Source organism: Drosophila tropicalis, unplaced genomic scaffold, assembly GCF_018151085.1.
Source record: "Drosophila tropicalis isolate 14030-0801.00 unplaced genomic scaffold, ASM1815108v1 contig_413, whole genome shotgun sequence".
In the NCBI taxonomy this organism is placed as follows: domain Eukaryota; kingdom Metazoa; phylum Arthropoda; class Insecta; order Diptera; family Drosophilidae; genus Drosophila; species Drosophila tropicalis.
Genome location: NW_027172877.1, coordinates 1,707,938 through 1,729,998, shown reverse-complemented (window position 1 = coordinate 1,729,998; position 22,061 = coordinate 1,707,938). Strand labels below are relative to the sequence as shown.

The following is a 22,061-nucleotide window of genomic DNA, read 5'->3' as shown; positions in this document are numbered from 1 at the left end:
TGCGATTTAAGTGACTTACGGCTATCATGGTAATGCCTTGTTGAGTACGTCTTAGCAGTAAGTCAATGCGATCAGTTGTCTCGTTCAGCAAGCGTTCAGTGGCAGGATCTGTAGGCAAATGCCTGGCTTGTTCCTTTAGATTATGTGCGTCCCTTTCGTGTACTTCCAGATTGGTTTGGATTAGCTAAGTAGAAACATTTTATTTTAAATATTTATGAAAAACAAAAATATCTCAAATTTCCGTATAGCAAATGAATAATACTCATCTAGGAAAAAAACTGAACAACACTAACATAATCTCCAATTTAAAAAAACCTTCTGACTACACAATATTATGTTCGATTGTTTATGGAATGAATGCGATTGTGTTATACTATATTTAGGACACATACGCCATTATCCATTAATCGTTAGAAGAAAAAATATAATTATGTACAAGTATGTCAGTATATTTAAACGATTCTATTTATCTACAAATTGTGTTACAGAAAAGACTGGCAGTTCTAACGTGCTTAGTGAAGCCATTCATATAAAATTAAGTGTTATTTTTAAATCTAACATAAACATTACCTTCAATCCTTGCAGCATGCCTTCCAGGCTACTCTGATTCATGTTCGCGATGCCATCCTCGACGCTTGAAAGCGATTGTAGCAGTTCGTCGAGTTCTTGCGCAATGAGTTCCTATATGGTTTTTTTTTATATAAATGTGTCGCATGTGTGCGAAATGTTGTTTGAATTTGATTGTTGGTGTTGTGGAGGAAGGAAATGGTGTATAAAAATTTGTTAATATTAATAAAAACATTGCACAGGTAATATTTTCAGAAAAAGGAAAGTAACGAAATGACCAGAAATTGAGATTCGTAAATATTTGTTGCTGTCCGTTATAAACATGCAACAGAATACTTACAAACACACATAAAAATATGTTAAACAATTGATAATGGATGCAAGAAATGCTCAGGAAATGGGGGATATTTTTGCATTTTAAGCATAAGAAAAATATATTTAACTCTTAGGATATAACTGCAGTTTTAGGGTAAGATACATAAAAAACATGCTCATAGAATATAAAAAAAATATAAAACATAAGTATATTTCTTAGATATTGTAAATGCTGAACTGGTTTATGAAATATGCGGCTTATGGACAGCGTATAGACATAAAGCTTTTAAATGCATCACAGTTGCTAAAACTGAATAAAATACCTAAACCTGATACGTACATATATATATACATATATGTATAGCTAAGTTTTGGATATGGCATCCCTTTGTATAAATATGTAGTTAAAAGCATGCAATTTAATAGTATATAAGTTGAACTTACGATGTTTTAAGATAATCACTATATTTTTAACTAATAATAATAACTTTTCTGAAAATAACACACACACAGTAGTAGTAGTAGTTCTGAAAACTGAAAAATTCCTTGCGCACACTTTGTATTTTTAAAAGTTCTTTTCGTTTGTCTGCACATTGCACACTTTGGGTACACGGTCTAGACTAAAATGTGTAAAATAAAACGGGAAGATACCCGACTGATTTGTACTATTTTTGCAACAATATGCAGCCAGTGCATGGATCTCTGTATCTAAATATCTGCCAGGCCAAATGGATATTTATAGCCAGATTTTGGGCGAGGGCAGGAGGACGGTAAACAAGGCAATGAACTCATATAGAGACAGAGACGATACATATAAAATTGGCATATCTGCTTTTGAAAACTCTTGAGTGCATTTGGATGTGTGTGAATGTGTGTGTGGGTAAACTTTTGTGCAGCACTGTGACTGGGTGTGCGTTTGTGTGTGCGTGTATTTAGAAGAGAGAGAGAGTGTGCTAGGTTCACATGATTGGATACATATTTTTTAAAAGTAACAAAAAAGATTCAATTCAATTATTAAAACGTGCAAATTGGTTAATTGTTTATTTTTATTTTTCACTACTAGAGTTAAGTTTTTGTTTTAAATTGTTTACTGCTAGCGATAAGTTAAACTTTTACAAAGATTAATATCAAAATCATTAGTAAGGAACATTGAGAAAATTCTACATAAATTGTATTGCTAAGATAAAATGCGAAATTAAATAACAGCATAAACGGAACAGAAAAAAAAAAAACAATTTATAAAACGTAAATACATATATACTATATCAAAATGAAATAAAAAGAAAGTTAATGGTTTTTAATATTAGAGTTAAGGTTAGTTGAATAATTGGTAAATTGCATTTAATTGCCATTGTGGACAAGCTTTTTTTTTGTTTGTACAACAGACAGCAGAAACAACGAATTCCTCCCATGAGGGACTTTACTGTGGGTCATTGTTGGGATAAGAATCAGTTGTTGCTGCTGCTGCTGTTGTTGCTATTGGACAGCAGCACGTATTATTGGCCTGACCACAAAAACAACAGCAAGTTCTATTGCCAGATAAAAGCCATGAACAAATACCAAAACCACACAGAAAAGCTGCAAACATTAGAACTAGATATAACTGAAGGCTCAAAGTGATTTTCACCTTCTGGTGTTGTTGCTGCTGTTGCAGATCGGCGCTTGATGTTGTCGATGTTGTTGTTGTTGTCTTTGAGGCGCCAGCTGGCGACTCAATGGTTGTTGTTGTTGTCGTAACTGTTGTGGTAGTGGTGCGCTTTAGAACGTTGGAATTGTCAACCGGCGTCACTACCACTACATTATCCTCATCAATAGTGGTGTTAGTTGTTGTTGTCGTTTCGGGAATTGTTGCTGGAGTTTGTGGCGTTGTTGCATCAGTATCTACTGATGTAAACTCTTGTGTTACCTTCGATACTTCTGGTGCCTCCACTGGTGTTGTTAATGTTGTCGTGGCCGTAGTCAACTTATCGATAACTACTGCAGCAACTGGTAAAAGCGCACTGGTTGCAGCCAGTGTTGTCGTTTGGGCGGCTGCAGTTGCAGCATTTGCTGCAGCAGACAGCGTATGAGTTGTGGCGCTCGCCAATTGGATTAGTGCATTTGCCACGTTAGTTGAAGTTGTAGCAGTGTGAGGAGAATCGGGACTTGTTTCAGGGGTTATGGGTGAACTTGGAATTTCTGATTTGGTTAGTACTACTGTTGATTTTCCGCCCTCTTCTATTGGTGTTTGTTCTACTTTAGTTTCGGCTTCTAATGCCAAGTAAGTACTCTGATCCCGCCAATGACCTACACCACCTGGTAAATCTGTTGCCATATACTCAGATGAGCAGCTACGGTTTTGTCCATTCTGACTGGCATCATGTTCGGGAGTTGGAGTTACATTACCACTACTACCACTACCAGGATCTCTATCGTTTGATTTATCATCATCATCGTTCGGTTTGCGTATTTCTGGCACAGTCAATTTGTCCCTATCATCATCATCGTCGTCGTCGTCGTCGTCGTCATCGTCATCGTCGTCAATATGGTCTTTTTGATCAGTAACATCGTCGCGTTTGCTGTCTTTGTCAAAGTCCGCATTATTACCAGAAGCATCAGCAGATTTTAACCGTTCGATACTGTCTTCGGCTAAACCTGCCACAGAAACAGCTGGTTGCCAGTCATCTAGGTACAGGTTTAGACACAATTGATCGAGATCGCCAACTGCATGTAGTGCCACTGGCTCTTCAACGGTAGGAATGTTTTCAAATGACGATGTCTCTGCTTCAGTCTTATTGTCTACAATTTGATCAGATGTCAATTTTCTTGACTCTGTGATCGTAGTCGTTGTCACTACAGTTTCTGTAATGATGTCAGTCTTATGCTTATCGTCTTGTGACTCCTGAGCTCTATCTGTAATCGTATCTGTTTTTAAGTCCGTGGTAATCTTTGCGAATATTGCGTATGTATCGTCAGCAGATTGTTTGTAATGTCTTATTAAGTTTCCAAAATTGTCCTGACTTAGATGCCATATCAAATCAGTTGCCTTAGCCGTAGATTCTGGTGTTGAATGCTCGGGAAGGAGCGTATCGACTAAAGGCTTAACTTCCTGAACTTGTAATGGGGCTTCAATCAAAGGTTTACCCAAGTCCTGGACTTCGGCTATATCTACTTGCTTTTCTACTACTATTGGGTCTACTTGAACTTCAGATACTTGTTTGATTGGATCTTTAGTTTTCAGTAAATGCAACTGACTATCAGAATCACTTGGTAATGGCCGCAACAGGTTTAACTGATCAAGATATAAATTGAAAGCTAATATTTCAGAATTTAACTGGGTTACTGATTCGGGTTCAATTATAACATAATCATCTACAAACGTTATTTCTTTAACATCGTCCAAAGTACCTGGTAAGGTACTCGTTGGCTGCCTAATGTCACTTGGTATTTCTGTTTTGTCTGTAATATTATTTGCTTGCAGTATTTGATATTGTGTTTCCAGTAAATCATATCGCGGATGCAACTTAGTTGCTTCGGCGTGTATATTTTTGGAAAGTAATTCAATGTTGCTTGGACCAGTCGCAGTTTCCAAATGATCGGACTGCGAGTGTGTTGTGACAATAGTAGATACATATAATGGTGGCGGTGCTGTCGGAACATCGGTGTGTGTCGTCACAGTTGTTGTTACATATGTTGTTTCAGTTTCCTTTGTGTCAATATCAAACTGAGGCTTCGGCTCTTGGTAGTCAGTATTTTTGCTCACAATTACTGTAGACCACGCCGGCAATTTAGCCTTATCTTCCTCCTGGGATACTGGTACCGGGAAGACTGTAGTCTCAGTCTGAACTATAGCTGACCATGTAGTTGGTTGGTCAGTGGGAGATTCTACTGATACTTCTTCAATCAACTCGTTGTTGGGTATTGCAACAGAAATTTGTTGATCCTTTTCATTACCCGAGTTAAACACTTCCAAAGTTTCTTCGCAAACAGTTGTTTTCGGTGAAGGTTTCAACGTAGCAGACCAATATGAAGTTTCGCATACAAATGGATCAAGCTCAGATGGTAAAGCCACCAACTCAGAAGTTGGATCAGAAGTCTGAAACTGAGATGGGGATGCCTCAGTTGCGAGTATTGGTTGTTCTGATTCCGATTGTGGTATGACTTCTGTAATATCTGACCATGGTGCTAAAGGCGTTTCGTCGGATACTGAAACAGATTCTTTTTCCGTCACAATTTTTTCGACAACAGTGGTCACTTCCTTAACTGTCTGAAGCTGAGATGGGGATGCATCAGTTGCAGGTATCGGTTGTTCTAGTTCCGATTGGACTTCTGTAACATCTGACCATGGTGCCAAAGGTGTTTCTTTGGCAACTGGGACAGGCTCTTCCTTTATAGTCACAATTTCCTCGACAACAGTGCCGGCTTTCTTTACAGGTTCTGGAAGGGGTTCAGCTTTAGGTTTCTTCTCCTTCTTTGACTTTTGTTTCTTAGGCTTCTCAAGTGGTTCCTGAGTTTCCACAACTTGTGTAGTAACCACTTCAGTCACAGTGGTCTCCTGAATTGATGGCGTCACCTCTGTTGTTTGTGAAACTATTGAAGACCATGAAAGAGGCTGAGATGGGGATGCATCAGTTGCAGGTATCGGTTGTTCTAGTTCCGATTGGACTTCTGTAACATCTGACCATGGTGCCAAAGGTGTTTCTTCGGCAACTGGGACAGGCTCTTCCTTTATAGTCACAATTTCTTCGACAACAATGGCGACTTCTTTTACAGGTTCTGGAAGGGGTTCAGCTTTAGGTTTCTTCTCCTTCTTTGACTTTTGTTTCTTAGGCTTCTCAAGTGGTTCCTGAGTTTCCACAACTTGTGTAGTAACCACTTCAGTCACAGTGGTCTCCTGAATTGATGGCGTCACCTCTGTTGTTTGTGAAACTATTGAAGACCATGAAAGAGGCTGAGATGGGGATGCATCAGTTGCAGGTATCGGTTGTTCTAGTTCCGATTGGACTTCTGTAACATTAGACCATGGTGCCAAAGGTGTTTCTTCGGCAACTGGGACAGGCTCTTCCTTTATAGTCACAATTTCCTCGACAACAGTGGCGACTTCCTTTACAGGTTCTGGAAGGGGTTCAGCTTTAGGTTTCTTCTCCTTCTTTGACTTTTGTTTCTTAGGCTTCTCAAGTGGTTCCTGAGTTTCCACAACTTGTTTAGTAACCACTTCAGTCACAGTGGTCTCCTGAATTGATGGCGTCACCTCTGTTGTTTGTGAAACTATTGAAGACCATGACTGAGGTTGCGATGGGGATGCCTTAGTAGCGAGTATCGGTTGTTCTGGTTCCGATAATGGTTTTAGTTCTACAACATCTGATAATGCTGCTAAAGGTGTTTCTTCGACAACTGGAATTATTAGTTCATGAACAACAGTGGCTATGTCTGATTTCTGCTCAAAAAGCTCAGGCTCCAATTCATCGCTGGAAGTTTTTTGTGGCTGGTCCTTAGGTATCTGATGTAATTTTCCTTCGGCGTTTATGAAGTCAACTGTTTCTTGCTGTGTTTTTCGTTTAGACTTTTGTTTAGGTTTTTTAGTTTTTGTATCTGTTGTTTCCAATGTAAATGGTATGCTATGTTTATGATCATTTCTGGGTTCCCTTAAGCCGTCTTTTACAATCTCTTTTGTCTCGAAAAATAGAGGTCGTATTTGTTGCGCTGGCTCAGGAACGTTATGTGCAGCTATTGCAGCCCAAGACATGCCAGAGGTATAGGACAAAGGACTCGGTTCATTTACAGCACGTGCTATGTCGACAACAGCTTCTTTTTCCATGTGCGGTTCCTTTAGATTTTGAGAAGGCGGGGTCTGCTTTCTCTCTTTGGGTTTTTTTCGATTTTTTCTTCTGTGGCTTATCTTCTATATGGGAACTTTGTGATTGTTGCGAACGAGAACGAGACCGAAGTCTCTTCTTTGAAACGATTTCCAGAAAATCTTGGTCACCATTAGGCCCAACTTCTAGACTAGTAACATTGTCTTCAGTTACTGGTATTGCCGGCTTATCGACTATACGAGATCGCCGTTCATGTTTTGGATCTTGATTCTGAGGTATTTGTTGCCATGATGAACTAGTATGCTCTACCTCATCATCTATAATTTCCTTCCAAGACATCGATGAGTTTTCAAAATTAGATTTCAATTCATTTTGCGATGTAATGGGATCTGGGAATTCAGAAACTGTAACATACGGAACAGGTTTGATATCCTCTTCTTGATACCGAATGCTAGTAGTATTTGTGTATCCAGACTTTTTAACGACTTCAGCATATGTTTCGGATGATGACCATACTGATGATTTTAATGGTTTCGGCAGCTGTACAATAAATTCAGGCTCAGGCTTGGTAGCTATGTGAACTTGATTAACAACAGGCATTATGTCTAATACAGTTTCTATAGTATCATTTTGAGGTGGCTTTTCCTTCTTGGATCTTTGATTCTTGGGCTTCTTATAAGGTTCGTGGGTATCTACAACAGTATCATATATTCTCTCAGAAATAATGGGCTGAACAATTGAATCAGTTTCAGCGGTATCTTGAGACACAATCGACGACCACGAAAGGGAGTCCGTTATGTTGTGTTGCAATATCGGCTCACGCTCCTCAACAATATTTGACCATCGTGTGTCCACACCATCGGAACATGGTTCAAAATGTGTCTCTACGGCAACTGAAACAGGCTCTTCGTTTTCCATCACAATTTCTTTGACAACAGTGATCACTTCCTCAACAGGTTCTGAAATTGGTTCAGCTTTGGGTTTCTTCTCCTTTGACTTTTGTTTCTTAGGTTTTTCAAGTGGTTCCTGAGTTTTCACAGCTTGTGTAGTAACCACTTCAGTCACAATCTCTGATGTTTGTGAAACTATTGAAGACCATGATAGAGGCTGAGTTGGGGATGCCTCCGTTGCAGGTATCGCTTGTTCTGGCTTAAATTGTGATATGACTTCTGTAACATCTGACCATGGTGCCAAAGGTGTTTCTTCGGCAACTGGGACAGGCGCTTCCTTTATAGTCACAACTTCCTCGACAACAGTGGTGACTTCCGTTACAGGTTCTGGAAGGGGTTCAGCTTTAGGTTTCTTCTCCTTCTTTGACTTTTGTTTCTTAGGCTTCTCAAGTGGTTCCTGAGTTTCCACAACTTGTGTAGTAACCCCTTCAGTCACAGTAGTCTCCTGAATTGATGGCGTCACCTCTGTTGTTTCTGAAACTATTGAAGACCATGACAAGGGCTGCGATGGGGATGCCTCAGTTGCGGGTATCGGTTGTTCGGGTTCCGATTGTGGTATGACTTCCGTAACATCTGACCATGGTGCCAAAGGTGTTTCTTCGGCAACTGGGATAGGCTCTTCATTTTTAGTCACAATTTCCTCGACAACAGTGATCACTTCCTCAACCGGTTTTGGAATGGGTTCAGCTTTGGGTTTCTTCTCCTCCTTTGACTTTTGTTTCTCAGGGTTTTCAAGTGGTTCCTGAGATTTCAAAGCTTGTGTAGTAACTACTTCAGTCACAGTGGTCTCCTGTCTTGATGGCGTCACCTCTGTTGTTTGTAAAACTATTGAAGACCAGGACAGAGGCTGAGATGGGGATGCATCAGTTGCAGGTATCGGTTGTTCGGGTTCCGATTGTGGTATGACTTCCGTAAAAACTGTCCATGGTGCCAAAGGTGTTTCTTCGGCAACTGGAACAGGCTCTTCCTTTATAGTCACAATTTCCTCGACAACAGTGGCGACTTTCTTTACATGTTCTGGAAGGGGTTCAGCTTTAGGTTTCTTCTCCTTCTTTGACTTTTCTTTCTTAGGCTTCTCAAGTGGTTCCTGAGTTTCCACAACTTGTGTAGTAACGACTTCAGTCACAGTGGTGTCCTGAATTGATGGCGTCACCTCTGTTGTTTGTGAAACTAATGAAGACCATGAAAGAGGTTGAGATGGGGATGCATCAGTTGCAGGTATCGGTTGTTCTAGTTCCGATTGGACTTCTGTAACATCTGACCATGGTGCCAAAGGTGTTTTTTCGGCAACTGGGACAGGCTCTTCCTTTATAGTCACAATTTCCTCGACAACAGTGGCGACTTCCTTTACAGGTTCTGGAAGGGGTTCAGCTTTAGGTTTCTTCTCCTTCTTTGACTTTTGATTCTTAGGCTTCTCAAGTAGTTCCTGAGTTTCCACAACTTGTGTAGTAACCACTTCAGTCACAGTGGTGTCCTGAATTGATGGCGTCACCTCTGTTGTTTGTGAAACTATAGAAGACCATGACAGAGGCTGAGATGGCGATGCATCAGTTGCAGGTATCGGTTGTTCTAGTTCCGATTGGACTTCTGTAACATCTGACCATGGTGCCAAAGGTGTTTCTTTTGCAACTGGGACAGGCTCTTCCTTTATAGTCACAATTTCCTCGACAACAGTGTCGACTTCCTTTACAGGTTCTGGAAGGGGTTCAACTTTAGGTTTTTTCTCCTTCTTTGACTTTTGTTTCTTAGGCTTCTCAAGTGGTTCCTGAGTTTCCACATTTTGTTTAGTAACCACTTCAGTCACAGTGGTCTCCTGAATTGATGGCGTCACCTCTGTTGTTTGTGAAACTATTGAAGACCATGACAGAGGCTGAGATGGGGATGCATCAGTTGCAGGTATCGGTTGTTCTAGTTCCGATTGGACTTCTGTAACATCTGACCATGGTGCCAAAGGTGTTTCTTCGGCAACTGGGACATGCTCTTCCTTTATAGTCACAATTTCTTCGACAACAGTGGCGACTTCTTTTACAGGTTCTGGAAGGGGTTCAGCTTTAGGTTTCTTCTCCTTCTTTGACTTTTGTTTCTTAGGCTTCTCAAGTGGTTCCTGAGTTTCCACAACTTGTGTAGTAACCACTTTAGTCACAGTGGTCTCCTGAATTGATGGCGTCACCTCTGTTGTTTGTGAAACTATTGAAGACCATGACAGAGGCTGAGATGGGGATGCATCAGTTGCAGGTATCGGTTGTTCTAGTTCCGATTGGACTTCTGTAACATCAGACCATGGTGCCAAAGGTGTTTCTTCGGCAACTGGGACGGGCTCTTCCTTTATAGTCACAATTTCCTCGACAACAGTGGCGGCTTCCTTTACAGGTTCTGGAAGGGGTTCAGCTTTAGGTTTCTTCTCCTTCTTTGACTTTTGTTTCTTAGGCTTCTCAAGTGGTTCCTGAGTTTCCACAACTTGTGTAGTAACCACTTCAGTCACAGTGGTCTCCTGAATTGATGGCGTCACCTCTGTTGTTTGTGAAACTATTGAAGACCATGACTGAGGTTGCGATGGGGATGCCTCAGTAGCGAGTATCGGTTGCTCGGGTTCCGATTGTGGTATGACTTCCGTAACGTCTGACCATGGTGCCAAAGGTGTTTCTTCGGCAACTGGGACAGGCTCTTCCTTTATAGTCACAATTTCTTCGACAACAGTGGCGACTTCTTTCACAGGTTCTGGAATGGGTTCAGCTTTCTTGGGTTTCTTCTCCTTCTTTGACTTTTGTTTCTTAGGCCTCTCAAGTGGTTCCTGAGTTTCCACAACTTGTGTAGTAACCACTTCAGTCACAGTGGTGTCCTGTCTTGATGGCGTCACCTCTGTTGTTTGTGAAACTATTGAAGACCATGACAGAGGCTGAGATGGGGATGCATCAGTTGCAGGTATCGGTTGTTCTAGTTCCGATTGGACTTCTGTAACATCTGACCATGGTGCCAAAGGTGTTTCTTCGGCAACTGGGACAGGCTCTTCCTTTAGAGTCACAATTTCTTCGACAACAGTGGCGACTTCTTTTACAGGTTCTGGAAGGGGTTCAGCTTTAGGTTTCTTCTCCTTCTTTGACTTTTGTTTCTTAGGCTTCTCAAGTGGTTCCTGAGATTCCACAACTTGTGTAGTAACCACTTTAGTCACAGTGGTCTCCTGAATTGATGGCGTCACCTCTGTTGTTTGTGAAACTATTGAAGACCATAACAGAGGCTGAGATGGGGATGCATCAGTTGCAGGTATCGGTTGTTCTAGTTCCGATTGGACTTCTGTAACATCAGACCATGGTGCCAAAGGTGTTTCTTCGGCAACTGGGACGGGCTCTTCTTTTATAGTCACAATTTCCTCGACAACAGTGGCGGCTTCCTTTACAGGTTCTGGAAGGGGTTCAGCTTTAGGTTTCTTCTCCTTCTTTGACTTTTGTTTCTTAGGCTTCTCAAGTGGTTCCTGAGTTTCCACAACTTGTGTAGTAACCACTTCAGTCACAGTGGTCTCCTGAATTGATGGCGTCACCTCTGTTGTTTGTGAAACTATTGAAGACCATGACTGAGGTTGCGATGGGGATGCCTTAGTAGCGAGTATCGGTTGCTCGGGTTCCGATTGTGGTATGACTTCCGTAACATCTGACCATGGTGCCAAAGGTGTTTCTCCGGCAACTGGGACAGGCTCTTCCTTTATAGTCACAATTTCTTCGACAACAGTGGCGACTTCTTTCACAGGTTCTGGAATGGGTTCAGCTTTCTTGGGTTTCTTCTCCTTCTTTGACTTTTGTTTCTTAGGCTTCTCAAGTGGTTCCTGAGTTTCCACAACTTGTGTAGTAACCACTTCAGTCACAGTGGTGTCCTGTCTTGATGGCGTCACCTCTGTTGTTTGTGAAACTATTGAAGACCATGACAGAGGCTGAGATGGGGATGCATCAGTTGCAGGTATCGGTTGTTCTAGTTCCGATTGGACTTCTGTAACATCTGACCATGGTGCCAAAGGTGTTTCTTCGGCAACTGGGACAGGCTCTTCCTTTATAGTCACAATTTCCTCGACAACAGTGGCGGCTTCCTTTACAGGTTCTGGAAGGGGTTCAGCTTTAGGTTTCTTCTCCTTCTTTGACTTTTGTTTCTTAGGCTTCTCAAGTGGTTCCTGAGTTTCCACAACTTGTGTAGTAACCACTTCAGTCACAGTGGTCTCCTGAATTGATGGCGTCACCTCTGTTGTTTGTGAAACTATTGAAGACCATGACAGAGGCTGAGATGGGGATGCCTCAGTTGCAGGTATGGGTTGTTCTAGTTCCGATTGGACTTCTGTAACATCTGACCATGGTGCCAAAGGTGTTTCTTCGGCAACTGGGACAGGCTCTTCCTTCATAGTCACAATTTCCTCGACAACAGTGGCAACTTCCTTTATAGGTTCTGGAAGGGGTTCAGCTTTAGGTTTCTTCTCCTTCTTTGACTTTTGTTTCTTAGGCTTCTCAAGTGGTTCCTGAGTTTCCACAACTTGTGTAGTAACTACTTCTGTCACAGTGGTGTCCTGTCTTGATGGCGTCACCTCTGTTGTTTGTGAAACTATTGAAGACCATGACAGAGGCTGAGATGGGGATGCATCAGTTGCAAGTATCGGTTGTTCTAGTTCCGATTGGACTTCTGTAACATCTGACCATGGTGCCAAAGGTGTTTCTTCGGCAACTGAGACAGGCTCTTCCTTCATAGTCACAATTTCCTCGACAACAGTGGCGGCTTCCTTTACAGGTTCTGGAAGGGGTTCAGCTTTAGGTTTCTTCTCCTTCTTTGACTTTTGTTTCTTAGGCTTCTCAAGTGGTTCCTGAGTTTCCACAACTTGTGTAGTAACCACTTGAGTCACAGTGGTCTCCTGAATTGATGGCGTCACCTCTGTTGTTTGTGAAACTATTGAAGACCATGACAGAGGCTGAGATGGGGATGCCTTAGTAGCGAGTATCGGTTGTTCGGGTTCCGATTGTGGTATGACTTCCGTAACATCTGACCATTGTGCTAAAGGTGTTTCTTCGGCAACTGGGACAGGGTCTTTCTTTTCAGCCACAATTTTTTCGACAACAATGGTGACTTCCTTAACATGTTCTGAAAGGGGTTCAGCTTTGGGTTTCTTCTCCTTCTTAGACTTTTGTTTCTTCGGTTTTTCAAGTGGTTCCTGAGTTTCCGAAACTTGTGTAGTAACAACTTCAGTCACAATGGTCTCCTGAATTGATGGCGTCACCTCTGTTGTTTGTGAAACTACTGAAGACCACGAAAATGGCTGGGATGGTGTCGGTGATTCTGATGTGGGTTGATCAGAAATGACTGGGATTTCCTCCCTTTGTATTTGGTCCTTTTTTCCTTTTTGATTTTTGGGTTTATTGTTTACAAGTGTGGAAAATTGTTGCTCCTTTGAGATAAAGTCCTGAATTTTTTTAGGTTTAGTAGTCTCAGCACCTGGCGATCCGATCTGCTTTATTGATTTTACATCGTCCGGTTCGTCTTTTTGAGTGACTTTCATAAATGGTTCTTCCAAACCTTGCCGTACCACAGATGACCATGAGAAGTTAATACTGGATACACGTTCAGATTGATCTTCAACTTCATTGTCAATCACCTTTAATACCGAAGCGTGTTTGTTGAATGTATTGGTATTTTCTTCTCGTTGAGGGTTTACTATTTCGTTGTCACTTAAAATGACATCAGCTTTTGTATAATTTCGAGTATTTTTCTGTTTATTATGTTTAGTTTTATCCTTTTTGTGAAGCTTTTGATCTTTCTCAAAGTCTTCAACAGATTTCTTTCCTAAATTATCGTCTCTTATTGTTTCAACATTATTTTTCTCAATGGCAATAAAGTCAAGTGTGTGTTTAAGGACATCAGCATAAGACGAATGTCGCTCCCACACATTTGATATGTCTCGATTGGCTTTCTCAATGATTGAAAGAGGCTTTATATCTGTCACTGTAGTTGTCGTTGTGACTGTTGTGGTTGTCTCTTCTACCACTGGAGTTTCGATAACTTTTTTATATTTATCCTCTCCGACAATAGGTGCGACAGAAGCGGGATTTTCTATTGTCTGTTCTGCAGGTTCCTCGTCGTCATCGGAGAAAGTCATCGGCTCATCCAGAACATCCATCCATGAGTTTGTTGAATCATCGACAGGCAACCCGGCATACGCTGGTTTCTTTTGGTCTTCAGGTTTCTTTTCGGCCTCGACAGGTTTAGGTTCCTCAACGACTGCAAGTGGAGTTTCACTGGAAGTCTCTGTCACTGTAGTTGTAGTTCTGACTGTTGTGGTTGTCTTGGACTCTTCCACCACTGAAGTTTCAATTACTTCTTTGGGTTTATCCTCGACAACAATGGATACAACAGAAACTGGAGTTTCTATTGTCTGGTCTACAGGTTCCTCTTCTTCGGCGGAGAAAGTCATCGGCTCATCCAGAACATCCATCCATGAGTTTGTTGAATCATCGACAGGCAATCCGGCATAAGCTGTTTTTTTTGGCTCTTCAGGTTTCTTTTCGGCCTCTGCAGGTTTAGATTCCTCTATGACTGAAAGAGGAGTGTCACTGACAGTCTCTGTTACTGTAGTTGTCGTTGTGACTGTTGTTGTTGTCTTGGACTCTTCCACCTCTGGAGTTTCGATGACTTCTTTGGGTTTATCCTCGACAACAATGGATACAACAGAAACTGGAGTTTCTATTGTCGGTTCTACAGGATCCTCTTCTTCGTCAGAGAAAGTCATCGGCTCATCCAGAACATCCATCCATGAGTTTGTTGAATCATCGACAGGCAATCCGGCATACGCAGGTTTTTTTGGCTCTTCGGGTTTCTTTTCGGCCTCAGCAGGTTTAGACTCCTCAATGAATGGAATTGGAGTTTCACTGACAGTCTCTGTCACTGTAGTTGTCGTTGTGACTGTTGTGGTTGTCTTGAATTCATCTACCACTGGAGTTTCGATGACTTTCTTAGATTTATACTCTGTGACAATAGGTGCAGCAGAAACGGGAGTCTTTATTGTCTGTTCTACAGGTTCCTCTTCGTCGTCGGAGAAAGTCATCGGCTCTTCCAGAACATCCATCCATGAGTTTGTTGAATCATCGACAGGTAATCCGGCATACGCTGGTTTCTTTGACTCTTCAGGTTTCTTTTCGGCCTCGGCAGGTTTAGATTTCTCAATGACTTGAATTGGAGTTTCTCTGACAGTCTCTGTCACTGTAGTTGTCGTTGTCACTGTTGTGGTTGTCTTGGACTCTTCTACCTCTGGAGTTTCGATGACTTTTTTATATTTATCCTCTACGACAATAGGTGCGGCAGAAACGGGAGTTTCTATTGTCTGTTCTGCAGGTTCCTCTTCTTCGTCGGAGAAAGTCATCGGCTCATCCAGAACATCCATCCATGAGTTTGTTGAATCATCGACAGGCAACCCGGCATACGCTGGTTTCTTTGGCTCTTCAGGTTTCTTTTCGGCCTCCGCAGGTTTAAATTCCTCAACGACTGGAAGTGGAGTTTCACTGGAAGTCTCTGTCACTGTAGTTGTCGTTGTGACTGTTGTGGTTGTCTTGGACTCTTCTACATCTGGAGTTTCGATGACTTCTTTGGGTTTATCGTCGACAACAATGGATACAACAGAAACTGGAGTTTCTATTGTCTGTTCTACAGGTTCCTCTTCTTCGTCAGAGAAAGTCATCGGCTCATCCAGAACATCCATCCATGAGTTTGTTGAATCATCCACAGGCAATCCGGCATAAGCTGGTTTCTTTTCTTCATTTGCAGGTTTAGATTCCTCAACGACTGGAAGTGGAATTTCACTGACCACCTCTGTCACTGTAGTTGTCGTTGTGACTGTTGTGGTTGTCTTGGACTCTTCTACCCCTGGAGTTTCGATGACTTCTTTGGGTTTATCCTGTGCGACAATAGGAGCAGCAGAAACTGGAGTTTCTATTGTCTGTTCTGCAGGTTCCTCTTCGTCGTCGGAGAAAATCATCGGCTCATCCAGAACATCCATCCATGAGTTTGTTGAATCATCGACAGGCAATCCGGCATACGCTGGTTTCTTTGGTTCTTCAAGTTTCTTTTCGGCCTCGGCAGGTTTAGATTTTTCAATGACTGGAATTGAAGTTTCACTGTTTGTCTCTGTCACTGTAGTTGTCGTTGTGACTGTTGTGGTTGTCTTGGATTCTTCTAATAATGGAGTGTTGATGATTTCTTTTGCATAAGATTCTTCTTTATGCGGTTCTATGTTTTCAATAGTTCTCATTTCTTGGATGGTTTGTATTATTTTACTAATATTGGCTTCATCGCCATTTTCAGTCAACAGAGGAATTTCAACTTCATCTTCAATTAACTCCTTCCATGACTTCGATTCAAGGATTACTTCATCTTGGCCATCATCAATCATCTCAGCCCAAGATCTGTGTGGTTGCTGTTCGGAATGTTCGTCAACAATACCAGAGAACTCAAAACTATTCATAGTCGCCGACTCCTGCGGTTCAGTTAATATCAATGAGTGCACCGTTAGCTCTTTCTTTTTCTTAATGTCAGGAGATGCCTGGAAATTTTTCGGTTTTTCTGCTTCAATAAAATCAAGAGTTTGCTGTTTTCCTGCTGCAGCCCATGAGTGAGGCGATTTAAGTTTGAATTCAGGATTTGTTTCAGGGCGATCTAAGATTGCCTTATTTTTTTTATTTTCCTCTTGCTTTTGTTCAATATTGATTGTTTTAACCGGTAGCTCTTCCATTTTATCGATTTGACTAGCAATCTTAGCCCAAGTAATTACATTATCTTTTTGGTTTGGCGGTGCACTATCATCAGAAAGAATGATTTTGGATTCGGGTTGACGTTCGGGTCGTACCTTTTGTATTTTATCCTGGGCTTTTGTTGTAGTCTCCTTTTTAGATTTTTTGTCAGTTTTCGAAATTTGACGTTCCTTTTGAGCATGCAATTCTTGTGTTGACTCCTCTTTTGGAGCAACTGGTTTCTTACGTACAGCTATGTCATCCACCCATTCACCGGGCGTTTTCACTAAAGAAGCCCAAGAGAATGAGCTACCAGTATTTTCCAGTGGCTTTTGAACAGCTTCGTGAACCACTGCAATTTCGGTTTCAATGACCGCAAACTCCTTACCTGCGTCAGGTATTATTTGAGGCTTGCTTTCGTTTTCATGCTTGTGTTGCTCTCGTTTTTTCTTTGGCCTTACTTTTTTCGGTTTTTCTTGATCTTCTTTGTCACTGGATTGCTTTTTCTCTGTCGAAGTCGAAACTGCTGTTTTTATTTGATTTACAGTAGTGTCAATCCATTCCCCTGGTCTTTTAACAAGTGACGCCCAGGAGAAACCTGTCTGTTCGCCGACTTCAGACTGTTTCTCTTCCTGATGTATTCTAACTGCAGGCTCGGCTGAAATCTCTGTGCTTTTGCTTGGTACAGCTGGAACTAACACAACAGGAGTTGGTTCGAGATGCTCATCTTCTGAAGTTGTAGAAACTGGCTCCACGATGACCTTTTTGGGTTTCTTAATTTTTTTCGATTTGGTAGTTTTTGTAGGCTCAATCTCCTTTTTAGAAGGCTGTTCTACAATTTTTATATCTTTTTTAGCAGTGGTAACTGTGGTATCGGTCCACTCACCAGGTCTGCGAACCAAAGCGGACCATGATATTGTAGACGAACGAGGAACCTCCTTTTCATCTGAGGATGGCTCTTTCGAACTTTCTGTTGTTAGCTTGGACTGATCGCTTTCAGTAGTTGGTACAGAAAGCTCTGTTTCGGACGTTAATTTATGTTCCTCAGTCTCTATGTTAGCTATTGAAATTTCAAACCTTGATTCAGCCGGCTTCCGTTTTTCAGGCTTTGACTTAGACTTCTGCGGTCGCACGGTACCGACGGCCTCTTTTTGGTTTTCAATTACTGTAGGTTTTCCGAAGACCGGCTCGCTAATTAATTCCGAATTAAACAAAACATCTGCATAAGACTTCCCGTCATGGTTCTTTACCCAAACATTATCTTCCACTGATACAACAATTGGTTCATTGACAAATTCAGGTTGCTCTTGTGGAATGTTTTGCACCTCGTCATGAAAATCAGCCAGTTTCTTTTGTCGTTTTGCAGGTTTAACCTTCTTTGGCTTTTGACGTTGTTCGACAAGCTCTGATTTGTTTCGGGGAATGAATTCGTTGTAGACTCTTTCATTTGCCAAAAATGTGTGAGTTTGGTCAGCGTAGACATGTTTTAAGTAGGACGGAGTAAATTCTGGAGCATCGGCTGACAATGTTGAGCTAAAAGCGATATTCCCGGAATTGGGTGCGGTATCTTCCAATACGCTGGACCAAGTATCGATAGGCTCCAATGGCTTAACCTCAGCCTCGATTCTCTTTTTGGAATCTTCAGATATGGATTTTTTATCTTCATCCCTAATCACTGTTGTTGCAGTGACTGCGACCTTGCTATTAGATGAAGTTTCAACTAAATGATTTTTATTCTCGACAATTATTACATCATCTTGAGTGACTGGAGCATGAGCTTCACTGACTGTCACTGTAGTTGTCGTTATGGCTGTTGTGGTTGTCTTGGACTCTTCCACCACTGGAGATTTGATGACTTCTTTGGGTTTATCCTCGACAACAATGGATACAACAGAAACTGGAGTTTCTATTTTCTGTTCTACAGGTTCCTCTTCGTCATCGGAGAAAGTCATCGGCTCATCCAGAACATCCATCCATGAGTTTGTTGAATCATCGACAGGCAATCCGGCATAAGCTGGTTTCTTTGTCTCTTCAGGTTTCTTTTCGGCTTCGGCAGGTTTAGATTCCTCAACGACTGGAAGTGGAGTTTCACTGGAAGTCTCTGTCACTGTAGTTGTCGTTGTGACTGTTGTGGTTGTCTTGGACTCTTCTACCTCTGGAGTTTGGATGACTTCTTTGGGTTTATCCTCGACAACAATGGATACAACAGAAACTGGAGTTTCTATTTTCTGTTCTACAGGTTCCTCTTCGTCATCGGAGAAAGTCATCGGCTCATCCAGAACATCCATCCATGAGTTTGTTGAATCATCGACAGGCAATCCGGCATACGCTGGTTTCTTTGGCTCTTCAGGTTTCTTTTCGGCCTCGGCAGGTTTAGATTCCTCAACGACTGGAAGTGGAATTTCACTGACCACCTCTGTCACTGTAGTTGTCGTTGTGACTGTTGTGGTTGTCTTGGACTCTTCTACCTCTGGAGTTTCGATGACTTTTTTATATTTATCCTCTACGACAATAGGTGCAGCAGAAACGGGAGTTTCTATTGTCTGTTCTGCAGGTTCCTCTTCGTCATCGGAGAAAGTCATCGGCTCATCCAGAACATCCATCCATGAGTTTGTTGAATCATCGACAGGCAATCCGGCATACGCTGGTTTCTTTGGCTCTTCAGGTTTCTTTTCGGCCTCCGCAGGTTTAGATTCCTCAACGACTGGAAGTGGAGTTTCACTGGAAATCTCTGTCACTGTAGTTGTCGTTGTGACTGTTGTGGTTGTCTTGGACTCTTCTACCTCTGGAGTTTCGATGACTTCTTTGGGTTTATCATCGAAAACAATGGATACAACAGAAACTGGAGTTTCTATTTTCTGTTCTACAGGTTCCTCTTCGTCATCGGAGAAAGTCATCGGCTCATCCAGAACATCCATCCATGAGTTTGTTGAATCATCGACAGGCAATCCGGCATAAGCTGGTTTCTTTGGCTCTTCAGGTTTCTTTTCGGCCTCGGCAGGTTTAGACTCCTCAATGACTGGAATTGGAGTTTCACTGGCAGTCTCTACCACAGTAGTTGTCGTTGTGACTGTGGTGGTTGTCTTGAATTCATCTACCACTGGAGTTTCGATGACTTTCTTAGATGTATTTTCTTTGACAATAGGTGCAGCAGAAACGGAATTTTCTATTGTCTGTTCTGCAGGTTCCTCTTCGTCATCGGAGAAAGTCATCGGCTCATCCAGAACATCCATCCATGAGTTTGTTGAATCATCGACAGGCAATCCGGCATAAGTTGGTTTCTTTGGCTCTTCAGGTTTCTTTTCGGCCTCGGCCGGCTTAGATTCCCCAATGACTGGAATTGGAGTTTCACTGATTTTCTCTGTTACTGTAGTTGTCGTTGTGACTGTTGTGGTTATTTGAGATTCTGCTACCACTGGAGCGTCTTCAACGTTTGTAGTATCTTCTTGTTGTTGTATAAATTGTTTTTCCTTGTTTTTAGCTATAGGTTCTTCAGACACATTTTTGATGATATTGTACAAAGTTTCTGCGTTAATTTGTGCACTTATGTTATATTTTGGAATTTCATAGTTCAAAATACTGGGTAAATCTAGTTTTGTTTCATGATCGATTTGAAGAGAATTGGCTCGTTGCATTATGTGTTCTGGGTTACCGATGGTGAGATCAGTAATAGCTAACTTGCTGTCATCTAAGGATTCCAATGATGACATTGTTTCATCATTTGCCTTTTGTGCTTCAAAAGTTTGTTGTAAAACTTCTGCTTTAGTCAAGGATATTACATCAAATTTAGGAACCTCAAAATTATAAATTATTGGTACTGTTTCGGTTTCTTGTGGAAGCTCTACAACACGTTTTGTAGCAGAATTATCTACTGTTGTTGAAATTGTGTCGATGTCGGAAGATTTTATGTCTGTTTTTGTTGTATCTACTGCAGTTTTGTCACTTGGTAAAGTAACTAGAATAGGGGAATTATTTTCCTGCTCTGGTTTAGGAGAAACTACTTTTGGAGCCTTGGAATTGATTATGTGATAATAACCCTCAGCAATAACAAATTTAGATATATCGTATTTTGGAATATCAAAGACCTTATCAACGAATGTAATAACGTTTGCAATATTAGTGATCGTATTTAATGTGCTTACCGTGTTAGCTACAGATGCTTCAGCAATTAATACACTTGGTTTGGCAGGAAGAATTTGATTAGAATTATTAGTAGGGGCAGGGCTTAATTGAACTTCAGATGGAATATCTAATTGCGCTTCTTCTTGACATGGGATAGAAACTTGCATAGTCTCATGGTAAAGGGTATCTGCTTTGACATGGTCGATAATGTTTACTTTAGAAACTAATGCTACGTCTTTGGAAATATTCGGGAGTAATTCTTCAGATTCATATATGATTAAATCAGTTTGGGACTTCTCTTCATCTACAGAGGTTACATTACCAATATTCCTGAGCTTGCTTTCTTCTACGGATACAATTTCCTGTTGGATAAACTCTTCGGGGATTGCAGGACGTTTCTTTCTATCTTTTTTCGAGAGCTTCTTCTGAATATCGTCAAACAATTGTTGCTCTTCTGGAGTAAGTTCAGCTGGGGACAATGGTTGGCTATCTCTTGAAACTAAAATATCTTCAGACAACTGCGAAGTCGCATCAATTTGCTCTTCGATAAACTCCTTAACTGCCTTTTTAGTTACGCTCTCTTCTAATTTATTTTCTGATGCGTCAGATGTAGACAAATCGACTATCTCAATCAAAGAATTCTCACTAGCTTCGGTTGTTTTTTGAAGGGACTCCACATTTTCGGTAACAGTCTCAGTTACGCGAAGACTAACCTCTGGAAAATCTAGATGCATTTTCACAATCGGTGTCTTCAGTTTTTCTTCATGAGTAATAAGGGAAATTTTTTGGACTGTGCCTGGTGGATAGGCACCGTCAATGCCTTCTCCCACGAAAAGAACATTTGTGCCATCTTCAGTTTCAAAACTACGCTGTCGTGTCGTTGTGAGTATCGTATTTTTGGTAGTTGTAGTGGTAGTGGTAATGCTATCCGCTTCATTAATAGCCCCGTTAGTCTTAATCTTAGAAGTAGAATGGTATTGCTCTTCAGTCAGCGGCTGCGGTTGCATAGTATTTGTCTCAATGCCTACAACCTTAACACAAGTTCGGCTATCCCCAAGACCTAAATGAACATTGTCACCAACAATATTTGCTATTTTAAATTCGCTGCTTGGCGTAACAATAGGAGATGTGGGTTTGGAATTCGTATGCGAAGATACAATAGGACTTGTTGGTCTTTGATCGGGCATTTCAATGCTCGACGTTACAATAACATCGTCCGGTGTATCACTTTCCGTAAGAACTATACGTCCGTCATTTGCTATTCGTTTAGTTATACGCATTGTGCGTATAGTAGTTGTCTTGATAATAGCTCCATCAAATTGGCTGGATGTCGTCGACGTCTCACTGGGAATTTCCGAAGCCGTTGGTGAAGCTTCACGCACCGTAATAGGTTCACTTGCGGTGCTACTTTCCTCGGTTGTGGTGTCACCCTCGTCGTTTAATTTCTTTACAATTTTCGTTGTACGCACAGTTGTTGTTTTGGTAACACCACCACTATCTGATATTGATTCATCAACAGGTACTGAAATATCCTCATCCACTTTAGGAACAACAGCAACTTCGGTAAC

General features: G+C 41.5%; 2 protein-coding genes across 2 annotated transcripts in view; both read right to left on the bottom strand.

The window, feature by feature from the left end:
• Msp300 (Muscle-specific protein 300 kDa) overlaps positions 1-22,061 on the bottom strand; it is a 105,154-nt gene that overhangs the window by 18,308 nt on the left and 64,785 nt on the right. The window contains 2 exon segments of the mRNA XM_068285573.1: positions 20-184; positions 571-681. Coding sequence (XP_068141674.1) covers positions 20-184; positions 571-681 — 276 coding nt within the window.
• Positions 6,412-20,496, bottom strand: LOC137573615 (titin-like). The gene has a single exon (XM_068285574.1). The coding sequence runs from the start codon at positions 20,079-20,081 to the stop codon at positions 6,636-6,638; it is 13,446 nt and encodes a 4,481-aa protein (XP_068141675.1). The 5' UTR covers positions 20,082-20,496; the 3' UTR covers positions 6,412-6,635.

Bases quoted from the DNA above. Each gene is read 5' to 3' on its own strand.
- LOC137573615 (XM_068285574.1), bottom strand. From the start codon at position 20,081: ATGTCATCATTGGAATCCTTAGATGACAGCAAGTTAGCTATTACTGAT.